Genomic DNA, 22536 nt, shown 5'->3' on the forward strand with positions numbered 1-22536 from the left:
GTGTCTCATTGCCAAGACATTGCACGTTGAGCACATAGACACTTGCAGGTGTGCCCCTGTGCTTTCAGACAAGTTCGGATTTAAATAGGGTATGAATAACTTTTGGAGCAGCTTGACCCGTCTCCTGGATGCATAGAGAGATGAATGAAAACTCTGCTCTGGCCACTGGTTGGGGTTCTGTGTTGGAAGAAAATTAGACGTTTCTTAGAATAAGAGAGAAGATTGTAATGTGTGTAACTCTCCTCATTGAAGGATATTCACCTCCTCACCCCACAAATGTGAAAAAGAACCCAGATTTAGTGTTGTCACCCTCAAATTTCTGATGTTTGATTTTGGTTATGGCTACAGGAGCCTTTCTTCCCACTTGTGCTTTTGCTGCTGTCCTCAGCAATCCTGCCCTCCAGCCCCCAGCTGCCCAGCTCTGTTCACAGCACTTCTCTTGCAGGGTTGCACCAGATTTCCAGCAGTGCACTTAAGAAAAGGCACAATGTTGGTAACCATTATGCAGGATGTTGGGTCTGAGAGGAAGTATTTACTAACTGAGGTTTATATTCAAACCTACTGTTGTTCTCCCCAGTTTTCTAGTAATTTATCCTGCTAATAGGAACCAAGCTCTTTTTACATGGGTATTTCAGGATAATCCTGGCCTGACCAGATTTTTTTCTCTGCTATGAACAAAAGGATTTATCACAAAAGTGAAAAGAAGTTAAAATGGTCTGTGAATACAAGTTGTGCCAGTTTAAATTCCTGTTTAAAACACTAGGTGGCAACAAGAGAAAATAAATACTTGTGTATGACGAACTTTCATTGCCTTTGTACACACAACCTGAGCTACTGATGTAAGCAATGCAATATGCCAGAGGTTTGGGAGAGAGATATAAGGGAAGGGGGAAGAAAACTGCAGAACAGAAAAACTTACCAGCATCTTTTTTTCAGGACAGGTGTCCAATTATCTTAAAAGCATGAAACTACAAAATTTACACAACCAAGGAAATGTCCACTATGTTTTGGGCTCAGGTGCTACAGAAATGTATATATCAACATTAAATTTTTTACATGGCATAAAAAATGTCTAAATCGGGGGGTAAAAAAAAAGATTAGGTTGCCTTACCCTTCTTTTTTCTTCTTAGTGCTGAATACTACATCTTTCATTTGGATTTCATTTGCCAAGTTTTGTTATGAGAACATTATCCTCATATTATAACAGTTTTGGCATTTCCTCAACTGGCATACAAAAGACAGAGGTCTAAGCTGTGCAGCAGTCACAGAGGAGCAGATAGTAGACACCAGAACATTTTGTCCTGACTGAGAACCACAGTGCATAAATTTTAATACAGTCTGTCAGAGTCCAGCAGAGAAAGTGCTGGATTGGAAAGGCACCACAGCACAAGCCCTCGGCGGTTAGGAGTGACAGCACTGGCAGTCAAGAATGCATAGGTGGGTTGCAAAAAATGAAGTATCTGATACTGTGGGAAAGAGGGGAAATGGAGGAGGCATCTATTATTCTAGATCAAAGATCTGGTTCTGTGTAGTATGAGCCTTTTGAATTCAGACAGCTACTCAGTTTAAGCAGTTACCTTCTAGGAAGAACAAAACATCACCATTTTCCTCTGTTCAACACAACAAATTAATTTCAGAGCTGACTGTCTGCAAAAGAAAAATAAGAAGCATTGCACAACCTCTTACCCTCTTGTGTCCTGACAGCAGGAAGCGAAGTAGATGACCCAGCCATGAAATCTCCTCCTTCCGCCATCCTGAAGAACTATGTCATTGTTGGATCCTCCCAAATCTCAGGACAAGCTGCCCTCTTCCATCCCTCTGGCCAGAAAAGTTCAGATCCCCATGTCAGAGGACAGGTAACAGCACCAACCGGTTCCCCTCACCTGGCTGCCGTCCACCTGCCTTTACCTCCCAGCAGAGTCATTGAAGAACTCCACAGGGCTCTGGCCACCAAACACCGGCAGGACAGGTACCTGCAGCCTCTTGGCTATAAGGGTGCATGAGGAAAATCATTCCACTAAACCATTTTTCTTGGTAAATGTCCCTAGCCTGTTATTAGCATTTTACCTACTCTTGCAGCTTGGGTTTGTCTTTGTCTTCCTCTTGATGCTACTAGTTTGAACATCCATCCCTGGTTAAAACGCTTAATTTGGCAGTTGCTTCAAAGTGTGTTCTTCCTTTATATGGAGGCTACTGTGACATGGAAATAGGTTTTCAAACAGGTAGAATAATTTGATAATCCTTGGCCTATTGCAACAGAAAGTCTCCCCACAAGTTGACAAGTTAGAGTAGCTAAGCCAAATCCTGCTCTAAATATCAGTACTCTACATATGAGAAAAGCTATTATTTTGATATCTATCTCTTGGCTTCTACAGGAACGTATATGGTATGCATTTTTAATACAAATGCTTGTGTGGGAGTACATTGGGTACTTTGTCTGGTTTTCATTATAAGCCCTCCTGTGTATTAGAGGAAGGAAGACAGAGATAACCTTTTCCATCATGGAGCTTCAGAATTAAGACAGTAACATTTCTCAGTTCTGTAACAGCTGTTGTCATGGGGAATAGATTCATACGATATCACTTCCAGGCCTTGTTAAACCTTTGTCATGATCATAAAATATCAAAATGGTAATATTTCATGCCATGTATGTTTTAAATTAGAAGGATATGCTGTGTGTTTTTTTTTTTAATCAATACAGTATAGCATGTGGCTATATATCAAAGAAATACATTAGTCACTACCCTTCCATACCTTATTTTTGTGATAGAGACAGGAAAGCAGATCTGCATTAGCCATTCTCAACATAGTGTTGAGAACGCCATCCCATGTTGTCCCATGTTGAACTCTCTGCCCTGGCCTTCAGAAGCTACAGGACATTCTGCTCATTCTCATATAATGATATGTTCCTACCATGGCAATAAAACAGTCTTTTGTAAAAACTGGGCTCTGTACCTTCCACCCACAGCTTCCATGGAAGAGAAAGCAAAGGCTCTCCAAAAAAAAGAGTGGATGTCCGTCCATCAAGAACATCTAGCATGGAGCGCAACAAAGAAAAGGAGAACTCACTGAGTTACAGCAGTGACTCAGAAAATAAGCGGAACTCTGTTAAGGAGTCGGATGAGAACAAAGAAAACATGATCATGAACTCAGAGCTCAAGGACGACTCTGTTTTTTATCAGGATGAGGAAGTTCTGAATGACTCCATTATTTCTGGTAAGGAAAGTCAATTATATTATACAGATATACTATCATAGCCTAACAGAATGCACTAAGTAAGGCTGCACACAACAGAAGATACTGAACAGTATACATTCCTCTATTGTCACATCAACTTTTTCAAGTTGGTGAAAAGCTGAAGTTAAATTTGAGTCACAGTGCTTGTGATCATGTTTGTGTTGGTAGGCACTGCATACTGAGGTGACATTTAGTATTACATTGATAAGTTGATGTATCAGCATGCTTTACCCTCCCAGTTACTTATGTACCCCTTGTACCACTATATATGAACAGCAGCACTTGCAGACACAACCCGCTGTCAGTAGGCAAAGCTTTCTCTATACCTGGTGCCATGCTGTGTGTGTTTTGGAAGGATCCCATTTTAGGACTGTTATTCCAGTGCAGTGATGGTACAATGAAAAGGGGAAGAGACCAATGAATTTAGGAAGAATGTAGACAGGTCCTTATCTGACAGGCTGAAAACTCAAATGTTTGTTATGGAATCAGTTAGTGTGGTGGTTATATACAGATTAGTATTTAACTGCAGATGTACCCTGAGGGCAAAGAGAGCAAATGAAGATCATTTATCATTTGATAAAGAGGTCCCAGATATGAAAACAACTCCTTTTTCCATGCAAAACCCTTCCCAACTTCAACAAGAATTATTTTCAGGAAGAAGTTTCACTCATTTCTTTCTTTGTAGCTATGCAGGCTTCCTCCTCATAATTATTCTGTCTCACTCTTTGGCATTTGAGTGTTCTCATACCTAAACTTCATCTTCCGCACTGAGAACTGTATTCCATACACCCTTAAAAGTTACCCAAGTGATCATAAGACATGAGCTTTAAGATCATTTTGTTTTAAATGGCTGAAGATCATTGCAAACTGCCTTGTCCTTGCGTGTTTCAAATATGCATTACAAAAGACCTAATTTCTTGTACAAGCCTGGTGCTTGGTCTGCCAGTGTTCAAATTCAGGCACATTTTAGGGGTACAGCAAAAACCCAGGCCATGCAAAGTTTCAGCTGTTTGATGTCTAAGGAGGCTGCCATGGATGGGTACATGGCAAGCTAGGGAGCATAGCCACTTAAACCTCAGAGGTCCTGGTGTGGGGTGGTATAACCTCAGCCCTGAGGAGAAAGCAGCTTTGAGGACATGATAGCGGGGCCCGTTTACTGACAGCAAGCCAAGACACAAGGCATTTCTGGTCTTGACACTGGGTGGCACTGCTTGTGCCAGCATTCATCCAAATGCACCCATGTGCATTTCAGAGAGGAGTGAGAGATACAGTAGTGACAGGAATGGCACCAAAATATTTCCCTGAAAAGCTCCAGACTCTTTCTAGTTTAAAATATCTGGGCTGGTTTGCAAATCAGTAGGTAAAACTATCCATGAATCCAAAGTTGCTTTACAATTAGTGGACTGCTTAGTACGTCACCAGTTCTGCCATTGCCACGGTGATGCAGAACAGTGCATCAGTGCAACAGCCCTATGCTTAGAGAGATCCATACAGGTCACAGATAACTCTGGAAAAAGCAAGGAATTGTGCCTTACCTTCCCATTAGCACTCTACTCAATAAATCATACTTTGAAACCTTTAGAAACACAAAGCAAGACAGTAAATTTGTACACAAGTTTAAAAAATAATGTAACTAGCATGTAGCCTGCAACTGATAACTACTAGTGCAAGCAAGGTCTTTTACATCAGCATGCATAACGGTTTGCCTTTTGCTTGATAGAAAGAACAGTAAACATATAGGAAATTAAATGTCACAATTTAACTGAATTAAAACAGGAACTTTTGTCAGGAACCTGCAGACCAAGCATGAAGAGGGTGTGAATTTTCAAAGCATTTATTATGGACCTAGCTGAGCTGTCATAAATCATGAAACAAGCCAGAGCCAAGATCCTGCCTGAGATAGCTTGGTCGTGGGGCATATTGGTGTTGAACATGCCTTATGGACCAGGAAAAATAACCCTTAAGAAGAAAATACTGAAATAAGGGTGTTTGCAGGTTCACTTTCCACTGAAATAGCCATCAGAAAGGAATGTGCCTTGGGGTGCTAGAATTGATATAGGGAAAACTAGTTTGGGAGTTTATTTCCTCTTTTTAATCTAGTTTTGTTTAATTTATTTATTAATTCTGAAACATCAGATATGAGTTTCTGCAGGAGGTGGAGTAACAGAGCTGGCCATCAGTGGGCCAGTCAAGATGAAAACAGATGAATCACACAATGTTTTCCGGCTTGTCTTCCTGAATGGGGTAACACCATCTCCCTCTTTTCACTTTGTTGTGCAGGTTTTATTTTTCAGGAAATAACCCAGTTGGTCAGGCACGGGGAATGGCTCCTTAGACAAACAGATCAGTTTAATCCAGATCTCTGGCATTTTTATTTGGTGAAATATCCTAAAGATTAATCAGTGAACAGTACATATGGACCATGGGAGTGGCTATAGCATAAGCCTTTAGAAATCCAGACATCTGGATGAAGTGAGCAGAGCTTATCCTGAGTGGGTTATACGCTCTCCATTCCTCGAATACAACAGCAGGATTTGGGTTAAAGTTGAGATTTTTCAGATATGATTTGTATCTTTTATTTCACAAAGTGTGCAGCAGAGCAGGAGTAGTCTAGGCCATGAACAGCAGCTTTTTTTTTTCAAGCAAAATATTGCATTTTTCCATCTCACTTTGAAATACAAGCCTCTAAGGCATACACTGAGCTAGCTTAAGCCAATATCACACACATCAGCTTCGAAGCCTGACTGCTTGTGAGAAGGTCTAGTCTTGCATGTGCAGAGCGTTGGTTTCAACTGGCGATAGCAGAAAATGAGCCCTGACCTCATCTGAGCAAATAATCGCTATGATTCTAGCTATTGTCTTCCCACAATCCAAAGAACAGGTATAGTATGGCACTGCGAGTAGTTTTATAGCTGTCACATTCTGCAGACACTGGGCTTCGTGTGCATGGGCAGTCTCTCTGCAGCAATCTCCTGAAGTGACCAAATGCCTCTTACCGCCTGTTTAAAATCTCCAGGTGAAAATGAGAACATGTTCAGGAGTACCTGGGAGTTTGCCAGCCCCAAACGTGCTTCAGATTATTTCCAGAGGGAACTCTGTTGGTTCCCGTGCTGTGTGTATCGAGCCCAGCAAACACCCACTCTGCACCCACTCTCAGTGAGCTGGAGGCTTGAAAAACCTTGACAGGCTCCCATTGACTTTGTGAGCCAAATGTTTCTGGTGGAGTTGTATATCCAGTTAGCAGAAGGCTCTGTGCAGCAGCAGCCAAATCATTTAACTTCTTTACCCATCTGTTAAACACATACTGCTTCAGAGGGCTGTGTAGTGTAACTTAACTTTACAACAGACTTTGAAAGTATTAGGAGGAAGGTGCTAAAGAAGGCCACAACTTATAGACACTAAGCGGGATTTTGAGCTGATTATGGTTTCTGAAAAATTTAATTTTCAATCACTACAACTATCAAGAGACTTGTCCCTGCTTACACAGTGAGACCATAACTGTTCTCTGCCCCAGACTTCCAACATGTATGTGTGGATGTGGTATAGACTCCTCTCCGGATAAAGAAATTCAAGATCAATAGCAACAATGACAATGTAGGCACACAGATCCCTAGCAAATAAAACTGCAATATTTGGGAATGAGAATCTATTTAGGATTTAGCATGTTGCTAACTTCCAGAGCATCCTTTTAAAAATAGACTTGAATCCTATCTCAAATACCAAACAAAAATACCAATTAAATGTCATTTTCTTTAAAAATGAGGTGACCTTTTCTACAAAAAGGCAAAGCATTAAATTAAAAAAATAACTATAAAAAGCCCTACAACCCAACAGCTTTAAAGTAAAAAGGGACCAAACCAAAATAACCTCATATTACACACTGTGCTCCCAAGATGAAGCAAATATAAAGATTTAACTGTATTTCCTGCACACCCTGACAAGACTCTAAACCCCATCTGGGTGGTGCTAATCTGCAATGATAATTTTCAGACTCTGCTAAAGCCCTGGACTGGATACCAGAAGAGCCAGAGGCTCTGCACTAGAGGTGTGCAGGGAGCTGGTGTAAATTCACATGCTGACAACCTACCTGTAACATGATTGCTGGAACATTGCAGCCCTACCAGTAGGACTCATCAGCTCACTGGTTCCAATAGCACTTCCCTCTTCTTTTTGCTCCATCATAAGCAATCTGCCCCCATTAAATAAGGATATCACCTCAGACTTTGAATCTGCATTTGAAAATAAAGACGGCTTTCTACTTTGTAAGCAGTTTAAGTTTACAGCCATTTAATTGCATACCTTTGCAAAACCAGGGCAAAATGTTTTTATAAACTCAGGAGTCCAATTTTCATTTGTTTACCCTGCTGAAGTCTAAAGAGTTACACCAGAAATACAGAAACACCTAAGCTCAAAGTTCTCTCTAGAGTGAAAGGCTGTTTCTAATGTCATCCGAGGGGCAGCATCAAGAACTCAACACCCAGCACACTAAAGAGCAGTAAACTTCTACTCAAAACAGTTGCTGCACATTCTCCCGTGAACACTTCTTCTGTAATGGCAATGTTTTAGGTTGTCTGGTTTGATGGAAAACACGTTATTACATTTTTACAATAATCACAACAGGTCATGCAATCACAGTAAGTATTTGTTTCTTATTGCCCAAACGTCCAATTAAGTTGCCAGCATTCTGCAAATCATGATGAAACCTGGCCTTTGCTTTTATTCCTTGGAATGTTTGTTCCTGCTGTCTTCAGAGGGAAAGGCCTAATGCATATATACACACACGTGCCAAGCAACAGCTTCAATTGTTTCAGCTACCATTAGCTACTCCTGGTGATACAGAGATGAAGCTGTACATGCCCCAACACCTCTGCATTTGTAAGCAGTTTTGTGTATGAGCCCTGCACAACTCTAGTGCTACTTATGTGTACAACTGCTCCTTGCACACTAACGTATAGGTTGCTGTCACTCTGTAGGTTTCCCACTCTTGGTATGCTCACGTTTCATCTCCAGGAGCTGTCTTTCTAATAACTTTCTTTTCAATGCATGACCCAGGTACTTTGCCAAGAAAATGCAAGAAAGAACTGCTGGCAGTAAAACTACGAAACAGACCAAGCAAGCAGGAGCTGGAAGACAGGAATATCTTCCCAAGGAGGACAGATGAGGAAAGACAGGAAATCCGGCAGCAAATTGAAATGAAACTCTCAAAGTAAGTCTGTCTAAAACCAGGGAGGAACCTCCCTTTACGATGGAGTGTCCTCTGAGTACTGTCAGATGAGATGCTGTCACCCACCCCCAAGTCCATTTCCTGCAGTGAATCATGCCCAAACTAATAAAGCACATTTTCAGCTGTCAGTTGGGCATGCAGAAAAAAAAGAAATCTTAATTCCTTTTTTTAGTCAGGATTCCCTTGATTTCAATAGAAAAAAAGACAAAAGTCAATGTGGGAGGCAAAATTCTGCCAAATCTAGCTGCAGCTCTGCTGACATAATCCAGATTTTGAGGTCCTCCAAGAAGGCTAGTGCTTTAACAGAAATAATAATTTTGCTTTGTCAGCACTAGTTGAATTTGAGGATAAAGGCAACTGTAATAGCTGCATATTTACTTGCACAGGGGAAAGCTGCTGCATGCATAGGTGGCTGTATTTCTGCTTTAAGGAAGAAGCAACATCAGCAGCATTACCCTCACATGGGCAAGGTATTTGTGTAAGTCCAGCTGCAGGGATGGTGCGGATGGTCTGGTTTGGATCAGTAACCAGGGCAACAGGGTGGAGCTTGGAGAGAAACAGCATTACTGTGGCATGTAGCCTAAAGCAAAGATTTAAGTAAACTGTGAGGCTCAGACTGCACCATTTGGTTTTTGTGTGTGTTTTCTTAAAAGCTTCATTTGGATATCTGCAAACATGAATATTTTAGATGAGACAAAGTGGATTGTTAAATAATCTGTGCTGTGCCTGCCCACACTGGGACAGCGAGCACCGCTCGTCACCAAAATGCTTGAAATCAAATTGAGAAACACGAACAGAAGTTCATTTTCAAGGCTTATTAAATATTAAATATCTCAAGCCTCTCCTGAAAGAAACATTTATTGATATTTAGGCTAGCTCACTCATGTGTGTGCATTTGATTAAACTTTGCCTCAGAGGACAGGGAATGAGAAGCACGCATGTGGATCAGAGTACAAGTCCTAATGGACCAGAGTTTGTGGAGGAAAACGTCACTGCCATCATCATGCTTGCCCTCAGCTCAGAAACAAGCTGCTAAATGAAAACAGATGAGATTTGGGGTGCACTTCACGATGCTTCTACAGTATTAGAGATGAAATAATCACCTTCCTCCTATCTCAGTGATTGCTGCTTATTGTTTGTAACATGGTAGCACTTTACACCAAAAGGAGATTAATATGTTGTACTAGTGACTGCACAAAACAGCAAATGACACTCCCTGTCAAAAAAAACAAGTATATCTCATATAAGTAGAAAATATCACATTACAATTTACATTAATTTCCAAGAGTAACAGGCAGACCAAGTCACTGATGTGCCACATCAATACCCATCTTCTTAGGGAAATTGTCATGGACCTTGACCATGGCCTTGATCATCTTGACCTTGCAAACCTTGTGCATTCATTTCAGGGAAATATTTCAAGCTGCACTCTGATATTGTCAGTCCCAGTATTTTGGCCAGTCAATAGCTCATGAAATATCTTCATGGGTCAGGAGCCTAATTTTATATCTCTAAAATATAAAATATATGGTTTCCAGCCCTCTTCATCCTTAAAACCAAGTTGCACCATCACAGAATATTCACTGAGTGAGAAGATTATCTCATGCCCAGGTCACACCTCTTTTCAATACAGCCTGAATTCTCTTAGCATGAAAGCTCTAATGGAACTGCAGCTTCAAGTGTTATAACTACAGGCCCTTTCTTTTAATTTACCATATAGCTTGCTTAATAATGAGTCTAAAGAATAATTTTAAAGGAGGCATACCTGAAGTTGGGTGTCAGTACAAGGACTTTAAAAGGAAACTTCTCTATTTGTGAAGAAAAGGACTGGTCATTACTAGAAGCTCAGAAATGTACTGTCTGTAGGAAAATGCAGGGAAGGAAGCCAACGTACCGTCTGCTATGGTCTTGTGGAACAATCTGTGGTGCAGGCCATTAGTCTCATTTGTAACGTCTAAAGGATGGCTAAAAGCCATCTTTGTTCCAAGTGCTGGAAGACAGACTTTCATTTAGCTCCTTCCTCCTGGAACGTGGAAGATTCAGAGCATCTCAGGGAACAGACGGTGCAGAGATTGCTGGAGTAGCCAGGAATGGCAAAACAGATTGGAAGCGATCTCCCACACAACTTCCAGCACATATGTGCACTGGCAGAGCTCAGCTCTTTACTCATCCACCAGAATAGAACATGACCATGAAACAAGCTCAGGTGGTAGATGCATGCAGAAAAATATTTACACCAGGAAAAGAAAGTCCATGTTCAAAAGAAAAAAAAAAAGGTACTGATAAAGGCCAAAGAGTCAAAGTCATAGAGATATCCCTTGGGAGTTTCTGACTAAGTCTCTCTCCACAAAACCCAAGCTACCCCACAGTCCTCACTCCAAGCACAACCTGGCAGTAGCATGGAAATGTAACCACAGTGGACAGAGTGAAAATCTTGCATTGAAATTTTGAGGTCTTTAAATCCATTCATTTCACTGGTGCTTGTGCAGCAGTCTCTTTAAGACAACTTGGAAGTTTATAGCTAAGGAACACACTGTTCAGGTGTGAAGCACCAGCTGGGAAATGGGATCAGATAGAAATGTCTGTCGTCTGTATGATTTTGCCACTGCCTAAGCAGATAAGAGCACGTTGCTGCTGCTGTGCTAGTAACACTTTGGTAACAGCAACGGGACTTGTTGTCTCAGTTCTGAATCTACATGTGCCTGTACTTTAGCACACAAGAATAATGTACAGGCAGATTAGTTATTTGATGGCTGTCTGCATAAGAATGGCAATTAAACAGGTGGTTATTTTCTAGATCAATATTTTTCAGCACATTTGTAGGGATTTGAAAGTCTCTAGCTGTCTAGCAAATTGGCTCAGTCCCACAGCTAACACAACCTAGCTTAATACTCTGGAGAGAAAGCTGTGCTGATGTGCAAAGCTTACCAAATAACAGTGTCTACGTACAAAAGAACAACATTTTCTCAAAACTACTGTATTTGTTTAAATGGTTTTGGGTATAATACATTTCAACAGTAGCTGTGAGCCTGCTCAGAAAGTCAGCTCTCTGCTATCATGCTAATGGGTGTTCACGCAGTCAAAATCCCTATTTTTCTTCACTTTTTCACTCAGTCTCAAAAGAGAGATTGAGAAATCCTGCTCGATCTTTTGGGCCAGATTCTACTTTTGCAGCAGTGCAAGTCCACTGACTTCAGATTTATTATTGACTGACAGCAGCGTGAGTACAGATTCAAGCATTCATTTACGTGCATTGCCGCTTTTGAAAAGTGTATTTCCCGTATTTCGTGCTCCCAGCCAATTTAGTCTACCACTTGTTGCCGTGGAAACACACACGTCTCACTCCTCCTCCATCCAAAATGGCAGTATTCCATTTTCCCCAGATTTCCCTTTCCCGCAGTGTTTTCTCTTAGTAATTCATGCCTCCCCAGTGCCCCAGGCCATGGTGTGCACTTGCAATATTCTACTGTGCATTAGGCAAAGGGCTCCCAACAGGTCTTGGTTCCCATTATTATGTGTTCGGAGTGCAGATAATAAGCCCTCGATGGAATTCAGTGAATTGAGAGCTCTTTGTGTCAAGAGGCAGAAAAGACATTTGTAAGTACAATTATTTGTAATAACTGCTTTCTGCCTTACAGACGCACTTTGTTCTAGTAGGGATTTAAGCTGAAACCTGGAGGAGTAAAATAGTTGCTAGACTGAAGAGCGATGCAGGAAAAGGTTGTTTAATTAAATTTGATATCTCACTATTTAGAAAGTTAGTGTTTGAATTGCCTGGGTGGTTGGTACTTGCAAGTATGCTTTGTGTAACTACGGTTAAAGACACATTACTCAATGTTTCAATGAAAACATGAATTCCTGGAAAAGATTATACTTGTAATTTTCACTTTATATTCTCTTTCACCTCCTTGGATATTTGCATAAGTAGACATGATGCATTAAGCAGCACTTAAAAGATTACGGAGGCAGGAATTCAGATGCCGAAGTGTGAGCATAAAAGGAGTCAGACAAGAAGAATGATGGGTTTGTGGAGACATAGCGGAACCAAAACTTGAGCACCTAAATCTGATCTTTGCTACATTGAAAATCTCGGCATGAGTAAGTGAATCATGCTGGGCAAGGTTTCTTGGCAATGTAAAGTGAAAAGGAGGTATCTTTGTTCAATATTTTACCACATCTGGGAATCTGTGGTTCTAGTGCTGCCTTGAGGTTCTTGGAAAGGCATTTGCAAGTTGACTTGCCCAGAAACTGCAGACGTAGCTAAACACACACGCAGATGAGACCCTGGTTTGCACCTCAGCCTCATGTAACAGAGCATGAAGTTCACAGAGCTGCTGGAGACAGAACAATACTGAGCAAACGGCACTTCAGATTTGCAGCCTAAAAGCATAGACCGTGACAGTTCGACATAGAGCAATCACAAAGGAAGATTTTACCTACGGACAAAACAAAAGCTGTGCTCATTTCTCAAGACTAACATGTCCAGTGCCACCTCCTCCCAGGAATGGCTCAGTGCAGCTCTGACTGGAAAGGCATCAGCCATCCAGACTGGGAGATTCGGTGGGAAATGGGCTGAATCCACAGAACTTTGGGGCATATTTTATTTGACCAAAAGAGGGGTGGTGGTGTACAAACCACTAGTAGCCCTAATTCGGAAGAATATTAAGTCCATACTAAACTGAGCCCAGTTTGGAGACTAGCTTAAATTCACCTGGAGATTATTAAGGTTTTTTGATGAAGCTGCGACTGTGCTCAAATTTCGCACTTGCTGAACTAGAAATCAGGGAACTGCCCTGTTTTCAGAAAGCTAGGAAGACTTGACACAGATTTATTTTGGAGACAGAAAGGCAGGGGCAAGCACAAAGAAAAGATCATCTGTCACTGCTAATTAGCTGTGTACAATTTAATTCATTTCATTTTTATTTGGCAGGAATCATCCAGGTAACCTTGTCACTGATGCTAAAAATAAACCCAGCGAGCACAGTGTGGGCGTCTGTGAAAGCCTCAGCTCCTCGCATGAGACAAGAGCTATAAATAGAGCTACAATTTAATTCTGTGGGCATGCGCGTAAACCAAGGGAGTCTCCCGCTCTCCTTGCTCTGCACTAGACAGCGAGCTGAGATGCTGGCAGCGGGGACCGGCTTGGGAGTTGCTGTTGGAGATTTGCATGTGGCTGCAGTATTTTATTCACATCTTGCACAGTGCCCAAGTGCTTTTTAAACCTGGTGCTGTGTGAGGATTTGGGATTTTTTTCATGTTTTGTCCCTTTTCTGTGACAGCACTTAGGTTACAGAAAATAAAAATATTGTGAAGGTTAGGGTGGCAGGGGTAGAAGGACTCGAAGAATGGGGGAAGTACAAGGGATAGCTGAGATTTTCAGAGCTTCCTCCAGGATTTAGATATCTGGATCCCATAGGCATTAATATTTCCCATGCCTTTCCTTGGTGTCAGGCAGTGACACACAATTGGAAGCCCTGTTATGTACCCAGTGACAGACAGCAGTGCCCTTACAGTCAAGGGGGCCGAGGCTTGGCGTCTGCTGCCAGAGTCACCCTGAGACAGTCTTCAAGGATAAAAATGAGGAGGAAAGGGAGAAAGCTTCTTTTGTTAAGGTCTCCAAGAAATGAGTCAGTTTTGCCTCCTGTTTACAGGGCTTTTCAGGTCTAAGGGAGCTGCACTGCAGCCCAAATACATGTATTAGAAGATGTTCAAGTACATCCGTACATGCCGTACCTTGGCGACCGTGTCCTTTTCTCTTCAGGACCGAAGAGCTCTTGAGAAAGGTAGTCTTTGTTCCCTTTCAGGTATTACACTTGCAAAAATAGAATGAACTTCACAAATATGAATCCCTGGTCAGCAAGTAACAATCCTAACCACCATGAGTGTGTGATCATAATGGACCCTCTGGACAGAAGCTCTTTAATGAGAGGTCCTTGCTTCCTTCAGTAATGAAGCACAGTGCATGTGCAATCAATTATGGAGCACCCTGTCAGCTCTGGGCAAGAGTCATGATCTGCAGCTGAACCAGAAAGAGCAATTTGCTGTCTCAAACCGGTCCACAGCATGTTTGGCAAGAATTTTTGAACACACTAATTCATTTATAAAGGGCTGCAACAGAGAGGATTTAGTCATGTGCGTTAGGTTTTCATTCAAACAACATACATTACTCAAAGCTGCTCTCATTGCAGGTTTGTATCACTAAGGATGCATTATGCACCTCCTGTTGAAAATGTTGGGTATTAATACTTTATGCAAACATGGGGATGTGTCATTGCAGAGAGCAGTTACTTCTGCCTGGGGACAAGAAAAGGTTTCACATGTCCAGGGCACAGCTGATGAGAGATCGTTTTCTGCGAAGACACTGACTCCTTGCACTGCTCTGTTCTACTTCTACGGCTCCAGTGCTTGGAATTCATAATCAAACATGTTTTCCACAGCCCAGTGAAGGCAAGGGCAGCAGGTCAGTGCACAGCAGGGAAGGGAAGAACAGAGCCGCAGGTGCAGACACAAAGAGAAATAACCAGGGCCTTTTCTGGGACACTGAGTCAATTCCTGGAATAGGTCTTCTAGGATAAGTGGAACGTGTGTAACAAGAAATATTAAAAAAAAAAAACAAACAAACAGAGTTCAGAAGGATGTAATGTGTCATAAGTAAGCATAATTATGTAAATAAACTTGCAGGAAAACTGCTAAAGCAAGTGTAATTAAATAAGAAAAAACATTATAAGGAGAAAATAGTGCATTTGTTTTGCCTTGCCAAACTGCCTACAAATAGCAGCATGTGTTCAGGCTTAGATCCTACACATGCCTGAAGATCTGGGTCCCAGCCCTGTACAGTGGTGAGCAGTCATGAACCAAAAGGGGAATCTGCAGAAAGGCAGTGATGCTCTGTAATGCCTCACCTTACACTGGATTATGATTCAGGTCCTTCAGCTAGTTTGGATCTGCAGCACAAGTAATTACGGAAAGAAATTACTTTAATTTAATTTGCAGAGCTTAATCGATAGAGATCAAAGTAAGCTGCTCTGGTTGTCACAGCCATTTGTGCTGCTTTATGACAAAAACTTGACCAGAACAATATGCTGTAGCAATTGTGAGCTACTGATAAACCAGGGGCTGCGCAGGGATTCAGGCATTCACTGTGGCAGCCCTCACCACTTTGGGGATGGTCACTCTGTTACTGAGATTATTTTGGATTAGTTTTTTGTTTTAAATCTGTTCAAGAAATCAAGGAAAAATGTTTTAAACACCTGAAACCAAGCACCTATATCACTCCAGTTGAAACAGAAGACCAGATGGACAGTGTGTATCTGAAAGACTATTAAATGGTATAAGCAAAAACCTCAGCCAGAAGAGGGTTTGGCTGCATGTTTTTTTAGCTTTAACATACTCAGTTTCAGACTTGCCACTTGAAAGCACATAAGAACAAAAGTGGGGAGGGGAGTAGTTCTGGTGTTGTGTTGGTTCTCCACCCTCCACTCCTTTTAAACCTAATGAAATTTATATGCAGACTGGATATTTATAAAGGAGTTACACCATAACTGTTGCTGTGAACTTCCTGCAGAATACCAAAGCAGGTAGAATTCACTTCTCCCACAAAATTCATGGTGTGGCTTTTAGTCTGGGAAAGGGAAGAGACAAAGCGTTCTTCCAGTGAGGTGGCACTTTTGCACATACCATACCTGGAGGGCAGATGGCTCCTACCAGTAGCATTTCATCACTGATTTATGAGCATGAGTCATCTGCACCTCTCTGTGAAGAATACGAGCATGTTTTTGGACTCTTTTCCAAGAACCGGCTCACCACATGTGATCCAAGGAAAGTGCAATTAATATAGTGCAGTTGCCAGCCCTCCAAATAGTGTTAGAGTTACTACAGCTTCCTCCTCTCGTGGCTCTGAGCACAACTGCTGTAGCCTGGTTCATTCAAGATCTTAATTCCTCCCAGGCATGAATGCTGTTTTCATACAGAAAAACTGGCTCAGGCTCGCACAGTTTCTGCCCTTTTGAAATAACCTTAGAGAAGGCAAGGGGGGTGAAAAATGAAGGAAATAAATATTTAGCAAATAGGGAGAGGGAAAGAGAGAAAACAGGTCAGAACAGAAGGTCATTGTTTTTAATCAAACACTACTGTAATAAATATTGTACAGTCATATCAATTATTAAAATGTAGTTCTAGCTAAGTCTTTTTCATTCTGTTGCCTGTGCCCACCTGGCAAGCTGCAGATGTATAATCAGGTCTTGTGGGGGTTTTGCTCTTTCTGTGTGTAATTTGGGAGCTTCTTGGGTCAAACAGAGCACTGCAAGTTTTCTTCAGTATCTGTTTTTCAGGATAATTAAATCATCCAAGTGGCCAACACGCTACCTTGACCTCTCCAGATTCTGGAGATTGTTTTTGTTTTTTCTGGAAGGCACTCTCATTTTCTATCTTTTGCTTTAGCTGTCGCATGTAACACATCAAAAGATAAAAAAGGAGACACAGATTTTTCAATCCATACTCAAGTAATTACCTAGTGAAATGAAAAAGGAACAGATAACACCTTTGGAGGCTGAGGACCTCCTGTTGAAAGTCCACTAATGCAGAGGACCGTACCAAGGTAACTAGGAAACACACCTGAAGAAGCAGCACGTTGGTAAAATCTGAACTTTAAATCCCATTAGAAAAAGATTATTTCAATCTTGTCAGTCCATTGTCGTAAAAATATGACAGTTGTTTTATTTTATTAAAACTATACAAATCACTACTCAGACCAGGCACAAACACCAGAACAAACCCACGAGTGCCTCGCTGTTGAACAAAGCCCTCAAAATCAAGCAAGGCTCACAGATGAACAGCCATTGTCATTTGCTTGAGATGATCATATTCATTAAGCAAATTAAATTCTGAATGAATACTTCATTAATTTTTCAGAAATCATGTTAAAAAAAATAAAAAGCCAGAAAACAGTCTCTCCAGACAGCAGCTGTTCTACTGCGGAGAGATTGGCTAATCTGAGGGTGTCTGCAAAAGCCATTTTCTGGCCAGGCTGCACCGCAGCCTTATTATTATAATTATCAGAGGGAGCAGCTACAGCACTTTCAAATACCACCCAACAGGGGAAAAATATCTTCCTCCTCAATAAAAGGTTAAACAAACCAGTACTAATGTGGTAAGGAAAGTCGTATTTGTAGACATAATGCAATGAAGTTTAAAGAAATCTTCTTGCAGCTTGTTTGCAGTGTAAAGGAACAAGGTAGCAGAGAAGGGCAGGTGTGTGCAAACCCCGAGCTGAGTTCTGCGAGGATGATCAGAGCAGGAAGCTCAGGGTCGGTGGGGACTTTCTAGGGGACTCAAATGCAGTGTTGCCTGTAACTTGCTGGGCATCAGTTGCAATGACAAAAGAAATGCTACAAAAGCCTAGAAAACCAGTGTATGATGACGGTTGTGTGCAGAGACAAGAGGCTTGTTCTAGATCTGACGGGGTCACTGCCTCCTCACACTGCCCTGCTCAGCCTCTCAGCCCAGCAGCCACTCTGCAGACAGAAAGCGACTCTAAGGGGCGCGCATGTGGTAAAACTGAATTCTTTCCCAAGAACACAGTGACCTCACATACGTTTTCTGTTGCAGCCTTGGACTTTTACAGGAAAAGACATTGTGTGTTGTACCACAACAAACCATAACAGTAATGTCAAAACTCAATGTTCGGGTCAATAGGAAATGTTACATAATTAAACTCCTACATTTTATTCAATTGAGGAACCTGGATTTCAAAAGCTCAGAATTTTCCATCCTGACTGAAATTGGTCAGTGACCTCTATTTGGATTTACATTACCACATAGGATCTTAAACAGAACTAAAGACAGTCCCAAAAAGCTTTGGGGAAGAGTAGACAGAATGCAAGGATGACATTTTAAAATTCAAATGCTCTCTGCATTTTCCTGTAAGTTAGCCTGTCTAACACTCTGTGTCACACTTTGTGGCATCAAGTGACAAATACTCCTCACACAGCCCAATTTAAAACCAAAGAAAACCAGAATCACTAAAACACCATTTGCAGTGAGAAGTGAATAAATCCCTGGAGGACCTGCCAGTCTGGTTTTCCAGACAAGACCCTTTGCCACATTTTTCTGTTCTATAGAGCAGAGATAACCACGCAGATTAGCTTTGCAGAGCACTATGAGACCTGCTGGCAAAATAACTACAAAACAGATTATTGTTCCTGCCGTTGTGGCCAGGGGACTCATATTCCTACAGAGTACTTGGGCCACTTCTTTGAGCTGTCAATGGAATTTCTCATTTCTTTGTACATGCTGACAGTGGGAACACTCTTTCCATTGAAAAATGAACAGATAACCTCTAGAGAAATTTTGAAAAAAAGCAAAAGATTAAAATAAATTAAGTGGGGATGCAGTAAAGAAGCAGGATTCAGAGCATGCTGTGGGCAAAGGCTCCGTGGCCCTGGCCAGCCGTGGTTAATGCCAGCGCGAGGACAAGCTGTTGGTCTAGCTCTGTGCTGAAAAACGCAGGGCTGACAATAGTGCACACGAAAGAGAAAACAGTACAACAGATGGTGATACACTCTCTGAAGGCAGGGATACCCCATCCTTTCGGAGATGCTGTGTGGGCGAGTGACAGGAGAGAACTAGAAAGTACTTGCATTGCCAGGGAGCATTCCCAGAGAGATTCCCACAATTTGGTAGCAGGTGTGTCATCCTACATATGGTCCCAGCAGGGACTGTCTATCCCTGGAGCATTTACGACCTTAAGAATCACTATCATTTCATTTTTTTTTCTATAGAGATTACACAAAGACAAGAGAGCACAGCGTTTTCCTTGATTTACTTCAATGATTAAGAAAGTTATCCCTTGGCATGAATCCTGACACTACAATCAGTTTGCAAAGTGCAATGGCTTGCCCTCTCCTGTTCGAGTTTGAAGCTGCTGGGTTAGTAGGGTCACACAGCTTCATACCACCAACTCTGAGGTAAATCCTGGCTGTTGCTTTATGCAACACTTTGCAATGGCAAACATGCCTGCAGATGTTTGTTTGTCATTTCACAGACTTTGCAGATTGTCAAAGGCTCCTTTATATACAAATACAGGTTACAGAGAACAGAGCAGCGTATCATCTAGGTGTTCCTGTTTCAGTGAGGGGATGCGACTAGATGGTCTTTCGCGTTCCCTTCCAATCCCTGGCATTCTGTGATTCTGTGATCCTCCAGAGCTCACATTGCATGGGGAAATTCTCAGCAGCTTCTATCCAAGGGGAGAATGGCCATTCTCAAATAATTTTGCATTAATTGAGGGGGCGGAGGAGAATTTACATACAGTCAGCAGGGGCAGGCTGACAAGCTACGCATACCAACATTTCTTTGTCTGTTCTCTGCAAATCCAGCTGTGGTTTCTTCCAGTGACCCAAATCCCACAGTTGCACATCGCAGTGGCATCTGTTGGTGTGGGTAACTATTTATAGGTTAAGTGGACAGTATTGCAGGATCTTAACACTAGCTGTGCAACAGTGAGCACTCTAGCTGAATTCCAGACATTCTGGGACACTTCTAGCCATGAACAGCATCTCTGATGAGCTCCAGAACATAGTTAGTGCTACAGCCTAAGCTGACACGTCTTTCTGCCCTCCTGTCCCTGTTAGCTCTGACTGCCGTGGCTGAAACTGCATTCCTGGCTACTCAGGATTTTGAGTCATTAGCCACAGCATTTCTCCAGGGCTCAAGGATGGCTGGTAAACCAGCCTCAACCTCGCTGGAGCAGATCAAGCACAAGCATTGTATTAGGTGTTGTTTATACAGTGAAGTTAAAATGCAACTTCTTTTTTTTCTTTTTGTCCACAGCATTAAGTAAGCACCCAGGAGTATGCAACTGTTCCACTAGGAGTTTTGAAAAGTCTCAGGAAATTGGCAGTACCCACCACAGGGCTAAGATTTGCTTCTCTGATTAACTTGCAACTCCCTAGTGTTGCTCAAGCAATTGCTATCAGTGTTGAATTTAGTATCACTTCAGCAGTGGCAGATGTCTTTATTTCAAACAATGTAACAGTAATAAATACGTAATAGGATAGAACAAAAAATCTGGGATTTATATAATTCATTTTGTTTGCTTGTCCTGAAACATCCAACCCACAATGTTCTCAATTTGCCCAAATCTGACATATGTACATCGTGCTTTTCTTTTTATTTTTTCTCTGTTGTGGGAACACAGGGCTCCAGAGAAGCTCCTGCTTTGGAGAAAAAGAAACGAAAACAACCAATCACCACCCCCCCCTTGCCCCCCAACACTATTACTTTGCAAGGAAACATTATTCACCAATTTCAGTGACCTGCACAGTGTGACCTAGATCACAACCTGCATGTGGTTTCAGTCGGAAGACCCTTCAACATACATTTTAATACACAGCCTTGATGCCTCATCAGCCTTCAGCGGAGGAGTTGCACTGGGAGTCTGCACCACTCGCAGTTACTAGAAGAGCATGTTCTTTCAGCAGTTTTTTATTGCTGAGCTATTTTTAGCTTGACTGTATTCCCCAAACCAGTTCCTTACCCAGCTGCAAGGCAAAGCAGAAGCAAGAGCAAGTGGTAGTGCTGCCCACACTGATATTGCTATCAAAAGAAACACTCAAACTACAAACATGAGCCATGTCTTTGTCTGAATAATCAGTTGTACTTTTGTCACCCTAAAGGCTAAATATTGTAATTCTGCTACAAACAGGACAGATACACAATCTAGCAGCTCTGTTAAATCACAGAGTGGGGAACCAGATGGAAAGGAGAGGAGAAATCTCCTGTTCTAAGTAGCTCTTACATTTACACCCTAATGTATGCATATTAGTTCTTGTCTGTTAACTAATAGATCAACTGAAAATTTAAACCCTTATGTTACGTTGGTCCTAGAATGTGCCCCAACATCCTCCAAGAGTCCTTAACTCCATGTTGGGAGAGGTATGAAAGCAAAAGCCTCCTGAAGGTGGTAGAGGGATGCTCAGCATCTTCACTGAACCTTGCAGCTGGCCTTTGAACAGAGACAGGCTCTACTCCCCAGCTGCCTCCAGCCTTTCTTCCTCACACATAGAGAAAATCATGAAACCAAAGGTCAAATGCAGTGGGGCTTTCACAAGTGGTGAAAACAGTGATTACCGTAAAGCCTTCTCCATCTGAATCCTCTCACATAATTAAATACTGCTTCTGTTGGTGTCTTTCAGCCCACAGAGTACTTATCACTAAGTAACACTACGGAATAACAACCCTGCCACAAGGATGTAGGTCATTCAGGGACAGTGGGTTATGATACAAGGGTTATACTGGGCAAGTATGTAGTTTTTATTCCAACTGAAACCTGAACTCCTTATTGCAGGGCCTGTATCATAGATATCATAATGATAGACAACTGTAATTGCCTGGGTGACAAGTGACAACATAATTAACTGAATTCTTGCTGATTTGCAGCCTTGAAAATCCAGACAGAACTGAAGGCCAAACAAATTAATCAGATACGTTATTAAGGCAACATACACAGCCTCTGCATTTATCCAGTATCTTCTACTGGACACTCAAAGGCAGTTTTCTTATTTGGATGCGAAAAATAGTTTATGAAAGAATATAGACACAAATACGGGGCAGTTTAAAAGCAGTGAAGTTTTTGAATGCAGCTCACAAAATCTACCATGCAAACTCACCCTTCTTTTACTGCTCTTTAGTCTCTTACTATGAGAGAACAGCAGCAACTACTTTTACCCCGTGATGGGAAATGCTGGCACATCACTCAGCTGCCACTTACATGCTCCAGAATTACCTTGGGGTAAGAACAAGCTTGTGTCTCAGCGTTTGTCTTCTAATTTTGTACAGACTGTAAGAGGCAAGTCCTTCCCACCAAGGGTTTACTACTACCCATAATTGTACCTTGCAAGTGGTACTGCACTGCCACAATGCAGCACGTGGGTGACTCGAAGCCCTGGCACACATCCTCTTCACAAGTACTTATAGGAAGGATGAAAATAAACTTCTTGTCAAATTGAACATGATGTTCTGATAATAGAGATGCCAATTTAAGAGACAGAGCCTCTCTCTCCTGATGGGTGTCAGAC

At 41.8% G+C, this 22536-nt stretch overlaps 1 protein-coding gene across 1 annotated transcript in view; it reads left to right on the plus strand.

Annotated features, from left to right (window-relative positions):
• PHACTR3 (phosphatase and actin regulator 3) overlaps positions 1-22536 on the plus strand; it is a gene marked incomplete at its 5' end in the record, with an annotated part of 96585 nt that overhangs the window by 62147 nt on the left and 11902 nt on the right. The window contains 3 exons of the mRNA XM_080354618.1: positions 1705-1969; positions 2969-3216; positions 8290-8443. Coding sequence (XP_080210744.1) covers positions 1705-1969; positions 2969-3216; positions 8290-8443 — 667 coding nt within the window. The remainder of the gene's footprint in view (positions 1-1704; positions 1970-2968; positions 3217-8289; positions 8444-22536) is intronic.

Source organism: Nesoenas mayeri (genome assembly GCF_963082525.1).
Source record: "Nesoenas mayeri genome assembly, chromosome: 16".
Classification (NCBI taxonomy): domain Eukaryota; kingdom Metazoa; phylum Chordata; class Aves; order Columbiformes; family Columbidae; genus Nesoenas; species Nesoenas mayeri.